The 12,101-nt window shown below is 38.7% G+C and overlaps 1 protein-coding gene across 1 annotated transcript in view; it reads right to left on the bottom strand.

Annotated features, from left to right (window-relative positions):
• Btbd7 (BTB domain containing 7) overlaps positions 1 to 12,101 on the bottom strand; it is an 88,509-nt gene that overhangs the window by 53,477 nt on the left and 22,931 nt on the right. The window contains exon 2 of the mRNA XM_055593013.1: positions 944 to 1,131. Within this exon, the coding sequence (XP_055448988.1) occupies positions 944 to 1,025 (82 nt within the window). The 5' untranslated portion in view covers positions 1,026 to 1,131. The remainder of the gene's footprint in view (positions 1 to 943; positions 1,132 to 12,101) is intronic.

Here is a 12,101-nt window from a genome sequence, read left to right as displayed (position 1 = left end):
GAGAGAGAGAGAGAGAGAGAGAGAGAAAGTGTGTGTGGGGGGTATCTGTGTCTGCTTGGGGAAGAGGGGAAGGAAGATGGCTGCAAGCATGAAGACCTAAGTTCAGATACCCAACCATCAGCATAAAAGCTGGACAGAATTGGCACAGTGTTGGGAAGCTGGAGACATGCAGATCCTAGGGGATAACTGGTCAATCAGTGTAGCTAAAACATGAGCTCCGGGTTGAGTGACAGACCCATCTTAAAAAGTAGGTAAAGTGGCTAGAGATACGGCTCAGTGGTTAAAGAACCACTGTTCTTATGGAGGTCCTGGGTTGGGTTACCAGGCCCCACATCAGGCAGCTCATGCCCACCTGTAATTCCAGTTCCAGAGGAACCAACATCTTTTTGTGAACTCTGCAGGCACCTGTCACACAAACACACATTCAGGCACAGACACCTACACATAAAAAGAAAAAATCTTAGAAGTCAAAGAAGTGGAGTGTGATTGAGAAAGATACCTGATGTCCCTATGTACACAGAAGCAAGTAAATGTGCACACACACCACACACAAACACACACCTAATAAAATGTTCTGTAACCATTTTTAATAAAAGTGAAGAGGAAAAAACAGAAACAAGTATTTGTCTGAATTTTAAAAATACCTTTGGTTTTCTAGCAACCAAGGACTGTATCAAGGCCTCAGTCATGGACTTTTAGGAAACAAGAGGCAACTGAAAATTAAGAATATTGTATATGATTTTTTAAATGTTTTCCTCTTCAACCACACTAAGGCTGTGTTTAAACGGGCAGATGAGCACTGGGCTGAGGACATGGGATCTACAGAATCACTGCCTGTGGTAATTTTTTCATGGCTCAGCATTCTTTTCACCTACAAAGATAACTATTAACACAATTCTATTGTGTTACAACAGAAAATAAAACTAAAGAAATGTAAAGTTACCTATGAAAGTCTGCTGGGCCTGTGAATTTCCCCCTACCCTTGGGGAACATGAATGAGGATAGGTAGATGCATTAGCACCCATTTTCTTCAGTCACTCCGGCATTCCATCTGCTGGTTCTTCAGAGTGTAATCCCACAGGCCTTTACAAACTTTCAACCCTGGATCCAGCAGCCTCTTTTCGTCCATTTCTTGATGGAAACAAAAATAAATATTTATAGTTTCAAATGTATCTTAAACCACACAGTTTATATTTTTTTTAAAAAAAGGCTACTTCAAACTGCATTTTTTTGCAAATAATATACTGTCAAGTTCATACATACTTTTGTTAATGTAAAGAAATCTAAGTTTGAACTATGAATCTGTGTCACCTTCAAATTTAAGTGTAACAATATGTGCTTTTTAAGATGATAAGCAAAAGCATCATACTTATATAGTTATAAGAGGATTTTAAGACAAAGGAAAAGTATTTGTACTAAAGCAATGAGTCAGGAGTCAATAACCAGCATCATAAACTAACAATCTACATAACCTATATGGAAGAGGTTGCGATCAGTATCTGCAAAGAGCAGACGCTGAAGTGACTGGTCCCTCATGTTTCTGTTCTAAGGTAAAACTGCTTGAGTTTATCTTTAATCTGTATAGTCAGGTACTTTACACAACAGGAGTAAAGAAAAGCAGATGATTAGCTCCTGGCATTTGTAAGTTACTTATTCTGTTTAAATACAGTAAGACAAAGGAAAAGCCAAATTGTTTGCTTTTTTTCCTTAATTTTGAGGATCTTATACATATAGATAATTCATATCCAAATACCACCTTTTTTTAAATTTCGAGACACAGTATGGCTAAGTCGTCCAAGCTGCCCTTGATCTTGCCATCCTCCTGCCTCTGCCTCCCAAGTAGCTAGGATAATAGGCCTGCATTACCAAATGTTTTAGTCTAGCTTTCCCACAAACCCCAAAATAAAAACAAAGTATTTTATTATCTAACACTGTAACTCTAACATATACAGATCAGTTGCAACAACACATAGTTTTTAATGGTTACATATTAAATTCTGAACTAAGAAATTAATTCTCAGAGCTGAAAGGTAGAAAAACTAAGATAGAGAACAAGGTAAGTACAATACTTCTAATTCTGTATACCATTTAGATATACATGACTTCTCTGACTAAAAAGGTAATGGTTTAAGAAAAGAAAAGAAAATTTTAAATTATTGCAATTGTTAGGATAAATGTGCTAACAAGTAATCTAAACTCGGAATAAAGAATGAAATGTTTAACAATAAAATAGAAAAACATACACACACTTTCATTAGTATAAACTTTTATAAGTATAAACTTAGAAATTCACATTTAAGAAAAAAAATCACTATTAGCTGTGTATAGTGGCACATGTCTACAATCTTAGAGTTGAAGGCAGGGAGAATTTCAGGTTTTAGGCCAGCCCATCTGGGCAGATAAGACCCTGTCTCATGAATGGGGGCAAAAAACCAAACAAAAAAACAATAACAAAAAAAAATGTGTTTTCCCTTGATCTTTTATGTACATGTTCGTACATGAACAAACATTTCCATATACATATATGTGTGCATGGATATCTAGTTCCAGTGTTCAGTTTAAGGGGATTTTCTAACTAGACACAGATTCTAGGTAAAGCAGAAGTAACTCCAAACTATATGCTTCTATATGTACAGCTTCTCCATATCTACAGAACTGTGAAAAAATGAGAACACTGCAATTCTGAAGTTTACTTTAACACACAGGATATGTGGTTAGACATACATGGACACTCTTTGACACAACTCATCCATTTTGTAAGAACTACAAAGACAAGATGCTAAAATGTTTAATATAATATTTTTTAAACATTGAATGGGGTTTACAAAGTAAATTCTTCCAACACAGTCCATTTTAAAATACATGAATAAATCAAATGTTTTCTAAAGTTTGATGGTTGGTGACATTCAGTGGTAACTTGTCTATGTGCACAAAGCCCTGGATTAGATCTCTAGCACAGCAACTGAAACAACAAAAAATAAAATAAAATTTACATTGTTCTTTTAAAAATATCATTAAAGTCTATGAAATCTTAAGTTTTCAGGTTAAGCTTCACAGAAGCTTAAAGATTTGACCCATTTTCGACAAATTATTTTTATTATTTTTAATTGTGTATGTGTGACTATATGCAGTGAGTGCAGGTGCCTGCGGAGGTCGGAAGCATTGGATCCCCAGGCGCCATAGTTCCGGGAGGTTGTGAGCTACCTGACATGGGTGATGGGACTCAAACTCAAGTCTTCTGGAAGAATTGTGCATGTTCCTAACTGCTGAATGATCACTTCTCCAGCCTCCATATACTAGGCATTTTTAATTATACTGAGTTGAAATAGGGTCCTATAAACCAAACTTGTATCCTCATTTATAGGTCTAATCTTACTCTTCCCGCTCATTCAAGATTTAGATTAAGATTTAAAGCTGGGTATGGTGATGCATGCTTTTAATCAAAGTAGTTAGGAGGCTGAGGCAGATAGATCAGCCTGGTCTAAATAGTGACCTCCAGATCAGCTAAGAAATTATGTCTACAATAAAAACATCATGCAACATACAGGCTATCAAAATACATGGCAAGACCAAAAACGTTGAAAGACCATCTTTGAATGTGAAGCAAATGTGGACATGAGAATGATGGGTCAGTGTTCCTACAAGTGCAATGACATAGTATTTCTCCACACTGAAGTTTCTTCTTGCTTCCTTTCCTTATTCCTGAAGTTCTATGTTGGATATATGTGTGTGTGTGTGTGTGTGTGTGTGTGTGTGTGTGTGTGTATATATATATATATACACGTATATATATACATACATATACATACGTGTATATATATATATATATATATTTAACTTCTACTAACTACTGAGCAAATTCTACTAACACAACACAGCAAGCTGAAGGCATGAAGTATTCTGAAACAGGAAAAATGAGACTTGTGTCAGTGGAAGTGAACACAGTTCACTACTTTTGCTGTAACACATGAATTCTCTTCATCTGAAAATCTTACATGTTTTGCTCAAGACATTAACCCTGCTGGGCTCTGTGGTGGGTACCCCTGGTCCCAGCTACTTGAGATGAGAAGCTGAGACAGGAGGATCCCATGTAAGTACAGGAACTGAGACCAGACTAGAGAATATATAGAAACCCTGCCTCAAAAATAAAGAATAGAAAAGTAAGTAAATGAATGACATTAGGATAATGGGCATATAGCAGGTACTAAAGGAAGTCACAGGCTGAACTAAAGACGAATGACCATTTTACCCCTTCCCTAAGAAGGAAGACAGCAAGGATGACCTTGAAGCCAAAATGATATACCTTTGAAATTCAGGAACAAGGTCTCTGTTGGTAAAGTTCCTCATCTAGAACCCTTCCTCCTTAAAGATGAACTCATTATCTCCTATAGGAGCTCTAATACAAAACTGAAACAAGCCTTGGAAATAAACAGTAAATGACTTGGGATCAGCTATAACCTGAAATCTACCCTGTGTCCTACAGCACTGCTACATCCTCGGGGTAACCCTGGATTTGCAGTTTTATCACTAAAGCCATAATTATTCTTAAAATTCACAAGGAAGAATTTCCTTAGTTTTCAAGTAATCAACAACCTACCCCCAAATGGCACACAATATAGTATTACTTATTTCTCAATCTATTTTGCTGGCTTTAGATTCTGCAAATGAGAAATAATTGTTTTTTTATCCAGGCAAGCCTTGACTACCTTCCACAGCCAATAGGGTAATAACTGAATTTTTGGATGATGTAACAGGAAAGGAAAGAGAAAGCTTACAGTGCTGGGGAGGCCCAGAAGATGGATGTTGCAAGCCTAGAAAGCCAGTTAAGTTCCCTTTCTAAACTCACCAGTTGGAGAGGGCCCTATGTTAACCAACATGATCTATCTCAATCAAAAGGTGCTAACTGTTAAACATGGCAGCTGGGTGGGAAAACTCACACAGAATTAACAACTATCCACATCCACCAAACAAAATCTAAGTTAACATTTTCCAAAGTTTCCCTCAAATTTGGAAAACGCAGGGTTAAAGAAAGCCAGAGGTTTCTTTACCTTACAACTATTCAGTTCCTTCACAGTGTTATGGTGTACTGTGAGAAGGAAGTATTTAGCGTGATCTAAAGAAGTCCTATTGCCCTACAGAGCATCAAAGAAACAAACTTCAAAAAGCAGCCTGGAAAAAAAAAAATGCTGATTGCAGCTATAAAAAAATTCTTTACCGATTTTAGCAGAAGCCAGAACAACTGATGCTTACAGTTATCAGGGCTGTATTCTGTCACTGATTATCATAGACATGAGACAAGTTACTCTCAACTTTGATGGACCTTAGTTTCTGCACCTATAAAATAAGAAGGCTGAAATAGGGCTTCTGAAGGGAAGCACTGACTTGGGAAATGAGGATGGAAGTAGAGGCGTATTTCTATATTAAATGCTAGTCTATGGAGAAAAAAAGGGGAGCACTTGGATAGACATCCATCCATCTCTCCCTCACTCCATCTATTTGTTTGTTTTTTTCTTTTGAGACAGAGTTTCTCTGTGTAGCTCTGGCTGTCCTGGAATCTGCTTTGTAGACCAGGCTGGCCGTGAACACAGAGATCCACCTGCCTCTGCCTCTGCCTCTGCACGCCACCATGCCCAGCAGACTGAATTTTAAACCTATTTTTTTTTCTTACTCTGGCTATTAGGAATAGAACCATCGAAATACAGTGTAAATATGAACATGAAAAGCAATTCACACTGAAACACAAAAAGAAAACTACAGCAAAAATTCACACCTGTCAACTTAATCCAAGATGCTTAAGGGTAAAAGGGGATAAACGATGCAGAACACCCGTAACTCAGATCTGACCAATCCAAGAATGAATATTCCCCCAAGGCCAAATCTCATACTTCCAGACCACCTAGAAATAAAGCTCTCGAAACAGAAAGAAACCCCACCCTTGAGAACAAACAGCCTGAGGTTAACTTTTCTTGCACCCCTCTACTATTATGTTTTACCTAATGTAAGCTCACATTTACCAACAGTTTACTCATATATTGAGGCTAAGAAGTCCAAATAAGCATGGGGTGGGAGGCTATTACTTAAATTTCCAGTGAAAAGGAATTGCAAATTCTTTACATAGGCTTAATAATGGCCATTCCAGGATCATGAGCTCTGCACCAGAGCACCTGTTATTTACAGAATGTCTGACATGACAAATGAAGATTCAGTCTTTTTCCTCTGAAGCCTGCAGTTAGAATAAATCTTGTGTATAGTAATAATGGGTTTGAGGATGATCCATTTTCGTGAAACTTTAGGTATAAAGGAGCTTCTTGCAAAGACACCAACAAGGCCTCTTAGGAAAAGTAAGTGGTGGAAAACATAAAATTCTATTTTTTTTTTAAGTTTACTTACTTTTATGTATGAGTCTCTTGCCTATGTAAATATATGTGCACCATATGCATGCCTGATGGCCAAAAAAGTCAGAAGAGGGTACTGAATCTCCTGGAAGCCAAGTTAAGGATGGTTATAAGCTACCACAGCAACTACCACTGGGACTGAATGCAAGTCTTCTGCAAGAGCAGTAAGTGCTCTTATCCACTGGACCACCTCTCCCACCCTGTTAGATAAAATTCTTAACCTCATCAGGATTATCTGAAGTATCTTTAAGTTTTCCTCATCCTCACTGTTCTTGTGCTAACTAGTTGTTATAGCAAATACAGTGGGAAGCTAAGCATGGTGGCAGATACCTATAATCCCCAGGTCAGGTGGAGAGCAAGGCCAGAAACCTGTGAGGTCAAGACCAGCCTGAGCTATGAAGGGAGATCTTGTCTCAAAAAAATTGAAGGTTCCCAATATTAATGTTTCAACTTCTAAATGTAAACATTTAACAAAGCATTCTCACAGGATAACATTTATTTTGATTGAATATTTATTTATAAATAATATTTTAAAAATATACATAAGAGTATAAGCTGCAATCATACCCATTTCTAGAACCTCAAAGCCATTTTTAACACAACTGAATTTTTGCCCAGGACCCAGTGAAACACTGTCATGGACCTACATGTGCCTGCATTATTGTCATGTTCAAAATCAGTAAGTTATATTGGCTATTAAAGTATTTTATCAGATAAGGTTTTGAGAGATCACTTTTTGGCACCTTGATTATGTCGATTAGTTGTCTTACTTCTGTCTCCTCTGAAGAGAAGACAGTATGCCTTTCTTTGAGTGTACTACGTATATGCATATGCCAAGAAATAACACCCAGGGCAAAGAACATACCTTGTAGCACCTCACACTCACAATACTTGTCTTTAGTTAGCATACATTTATTTTTAATTTTTATTTATTTATTATAATTTATTCACTTTGTATCCCAGCTGAAGTCTTCTCCCTCATCCCCTCCCAACTATGTCCTCCCTCTTCCCATGCCCCTTCCCCAGTCCACTGATAGGGGAGGTCCTCCTCCCCTTCCATCTGACCCTAGCCTATCACCAGGTCTCATCAGGACTGGTTGCATTGTCTTTCTCTGTGGCCTAGTAAGGCTGCTCCCCCCTCAGGGGAAGGTAATCAAAGTGCCAGCCACTGAGTTCATGTCAGAGACAGCCCCTGTTCCCATTACTAGGAAACTCACTTGGACACTGAGCTGCCAATGGGCTACATATGTACAGGGGTTCTAGGTTATTGCCATTCATGGTCCTTGGTTGGAATATCAGTCTCAGAAAAGACCCCTGACCCAGATTTTTTTGGTTCTGTCACTCTCATTGTGGAGCTCCTGTCCCCTCCAGGTCTTTCTATCTCCCTCTTCTTTCATAAGATTCCCTTCACTCTGCCCAAAGTCTGGCTATGAGTCTCAGAATCTGCTTTAATACTCTGCTTAGTAGACTCCTGTCTTGTTCCTTGTTTTCACCCTCTTCCGATGTCTATCCCATTTGCCTTTCTGAATGAGGATTGATCATCTTACCCAGGGTCCTCCTTCTTGCTTAGCTTCCTTAGGTGTACAGATTTTAGTATGTTTATCCTATATTGTATGTGTAATATCCACTTATAAGTGAGTATATACCCTGTGTGTCTTTCTGCTTCTGGGATACCTCATTCAGGATGATCTTTTCCAGTTCCCACCATTTACCTGCAAATTTCATGATTTCCTTGTTTTTAATTGCTGAGTAGTATTCCACTGTGTAAATGTACCACAATTTTTGTATCCATTCCTTAATTGAGGGACATCTGGGTTGTTTCCAGATTCTGGCTATTATGAATAAAGCTGCTATGAACATGGTTGAACAAATGTCCTTGATGTATACTTGAGCATATTTTGGATATATGCCTAGGAGTGGTACAGCTAGATCCTGAGGTAGCACTATTCCTAACTGTCTAAGAAAGTGCCAGATTGATTTCCAGAGTGGTTGTACAAGTTTACATTCCCACCAGCAGTGGAGGAGGGTTCCCCTTTCTCCACATCCTCTCCAGCATGTGTTGTCACTTGCGTTTTTGATCTTAGCCATTCTGGTGGGTGTAAGGTGAAATCTCAGGATCGTTTTGATTTGCATTTCCCTAATGACTAAGGCTGTTGAACATTTCTTTAAGTGTTTCTCTGCCACTTGATATACTTCTATTGAGAATTCTCTGTTTAGCTCTATATGTATTTACTTTTTATCTATTGGCCTCTTCATATGGGACTGGAGACTGGCTAAGACACCATTTGATTTCCAAGGTGTTTCCCAAAAGAGCACTTACTATTCCTACCATATTCCCTTTGCCTGGAATACTTTCCCACATGGTTTTCTTATGGTTCATACTCTTTTCAAGTTTTTGCTAAAATGTCACCTCCTCAGAGAAGGCTAACGTTCCTGTAAAACAACACTCTATGCCATCATACATACCCTATCCTTTGCAATTTATTTTTCTTCACATTCCTTTCTTCACTTGAAATATTACTATATATTTCTTTTCTTCCTAGTGTCACAGGCACTATCCTATAAATTCCACAAGGGCCATTTCTTCATTTAGTCAACATTAAATCCCTTTCATGCAGGAAAGTGGCTGGAACTTATGAGGCACTAAGTTAAAAATAACTGACATAAGCTTTTAAAAAATAAACACTAAGTAGGCAAAGACTAGCTGACAGGTAATAATGACTTAATCTTTGCAGCCTCAAAATTGTTTCTTGGGAACCATATTCCTTGTTCATTGTCTTAAGCTTCTTAGAAAAACATTTTCAGAAAAAGAAAAGACTCATGGCTCAGTGCACAACAGCATCAAATGTGACTGCTGAGATGTTTCAAATACACAAGTGATCATTAGTTTTACAAGTATAGTTTCCTCAAGTATTAAACATAAAATTATTGCTGGGAGGTGGTGGCACACGCCTTTAATCCCAGCACTTGGGCAGCAGAAGGAGGGGGATCTCTGAGTTCGGGGCCAGCCTCATCTACAGAGTGACTTCCAGGACAGCCAAGACTATACACAGAAACCCTGCCACAAAACAAAACAAAACAAAACAAAACAAAACAAAACAAAACAAAACACCCATAGAATTATATGATACAGCAATCCTACTTGTGGGAGTCCACTTCATAAAACGTGATAACAGGGACTCAAACAGATATTTATACACCTATGCTCACAGCAATAATCTTCATAACACCAAAGTATGTATGCAATTCAAATGTCCAATGATAAGTGAAGGAATAAACAAAATGTAAAACATACATAAAATAGGATATTTTATGTAATGAAAAGAAAAGTGATCTTGTGACAAGAGCTCAGTGCCCATCTCATGTGTGACTCAATCCTCAGTAATACCTAAGTTTCTTCTTCTTCTACTACTTCTCCTCTTCCTCTCTTTCCCTCTCTCCCTCTCTCTCTCCCTCCCTCCTTTTCTCTCTCTCCCTCCCTCCTTCTCTCTCTCCCTCTCCTCCTTTTCCTTCTCTCTTTCTCTCTCTCCTTCCCATTCTCAGGGCAAACATAGACCAGGTTTGTCTTGACTTCAATCTACCTCCTGTGTGTTGAGATCAGAGGAGTATGCCACCACATCCAGCTGCAGGAAGCTTTTCTAATGAATTTTTAAAAAGGAGATTTCTGACCCATGCATGCTAAAGCACTGATAAGTTGAAAGAAAGCACTGCAGTAAGTGAAGTAACCCTGTCACAAAAGAACAAACAGTGCATGATTACACTTATATGAAGTATAATCCAATTCAAAGACCAATACTAGAATGGTGGTTGCCAGGGGCTGTGGAGTTAGGATTTAACGGGCAGATTTCCATTTGTGGAAAACGAGAATGATTCAGAGATGGGTAGTGGTAATGGTCACACAGCTATGTGAGTTATTTAATGTCATAAAAACTATATACTTAAAACTGGTTAAGATGGCAACTATGTATTTAAATTATGTAGAAAATAAAAAAACATTAATATAGAAAAGCAATGACATACATTCATTGTTTTAAAAAAATATTCCCTCCAATTTAAAATTTCTTTTTATGATTGTAGTGAGATTGCTGCACACCAGAATAGGGATGCAGAATTTTCAAAGAGCTTTTTCACGCATCAAAGTGTTAACTTTTCAAAAGAAGTTTTCCATGTGGACAGAATTAGTACCGTTTTTTATTCTCTGAACGAACACGTTAAGGTGGAGGTTAAACTGTTATTTCTAGTTTTGGTTCTGCTGCTATGATAAAACATCCTGACAAAAGCATCTTTAAGGAAGAAAGGGTCTATTTGGCTAACTATTCTAGGTTACAGTCCATCAGTGTTGGGGGCTCAAGACAGGAATTTGAAGCACCTGCTTATATCCACAGTCAAAAGCAGTAAGCATGAATACTTCCTTTACTTTTATACAATTCAGGACCCAAACCAAGGGAATGATACACTGCCCACTTTTAAGCTAGGTCTTCCCAGATCAATTAGTACAATCAAGATAGTATCTCGCAGACACACTCACACGCCACTCTGATCTAGACAGTCTCTCACTGAGACTCCCTTCCCAGGTCATTTTAGACTGAGTCAAGCTGACAATTAAAACCAACCATTACCAGAGAAACACTTAAAGAAATCCTCAACATCCTTAGTCATCAGGGGAATGCAAATCAAAACGATCCTGAGATTTCACCTTACACCCATCAGAATGGCTAAGATGAATAACTCATGTGACAACACATGCTGGAGAGGATGTGGAGAAAGGGAAACCCTCCTCCACTGCTGGTGGGAATGTAAACTTGTACAACCACTCTGGAAATCAATCTGGCACTTTCTTAGACAGTTAGGAATTGCGCTTCCTCAAGATATCCAGCTATACCACGGCTAGGCATATATCCAAAAGACTCTCAAGTATACAACAAGGACATCTGCTCAACCATGTTTGTAGCAGCTTTATTTGTAATAGCCAGAAGCTGGAAACAGCCCAGATGTCCCTCAGTTGAGGAATGGATACAGAAATTGTGGTACATCTACACAATGGAATATTACTCAGCGATAAAAAACAAGGAAATCATGAAATTTACAGGTAAATGGTGGGAACTGGAAAAGATCATCCTGAGTGAGGTATCCCAGAAGCAGAAAGACACACAGGGTATATACTCACTTATAAGTGGATACTAGACATATAATATAGGATAAACATACTAAAATATATACACCTAAGGAAGCTAATCAAGAAGGAGGACTCTGGCTAAGATGCTCAATCCCCATTCAGGAAGGCAAAGAGGATGGACATCAGAGGAGAGAGAAAACAGGGAACAGGACAGTAGCCTACCACAGAGGGCCTCTGAAAGGCTCTACCCTGCAGGGTATCGAGGCAAATGTTGAGACTCATAGCCAAACTTTGGGCAGAGTACAGGGAATCTTATGAAAGAAGTGGGAGATAGTAAGACCTGGAGAGGACAGTAACTCCACAAAGACAGTGACAGATCCTAAAAGTCTGGGCACAGGGGTCTTTTCTGAAACTGATACTCCAGCCAAGGCCCACTCATGGAGATGGCCTGGAACCCCTGCACAGAGGTAGCCTATGGCAGTACAGTGTCCAAGTGGCCTCCATAGTAATGGGAACAGGAACTGTTTCTGACAGGAACTGATTGGCCTGCTCTTTGATCACCTCTCCTCCCCCCCCCCCCCCCCCCCCCC

The sequence above is a fragment of the Psammomys obesus genome, unplaced genomic scaffold, assembly GCF_907164565.1.
Source record: "Psammomys obesus unplaced genomic scaffold, mPsaObe1.curated_primary_1811, whole genome shotgun sequence".
Classification (NCBI taxonomy): Eukaryota; Metazoa; Chordata; class Mammalia; order Rodentia; family Muridae; genus Psammomys; species Psammomys obesus.
The sequence above is the reverse complement of the archived record's forward strand: the minus strand, read 5'-3'. Positions and strand labels throughout refer to the sequence as shown.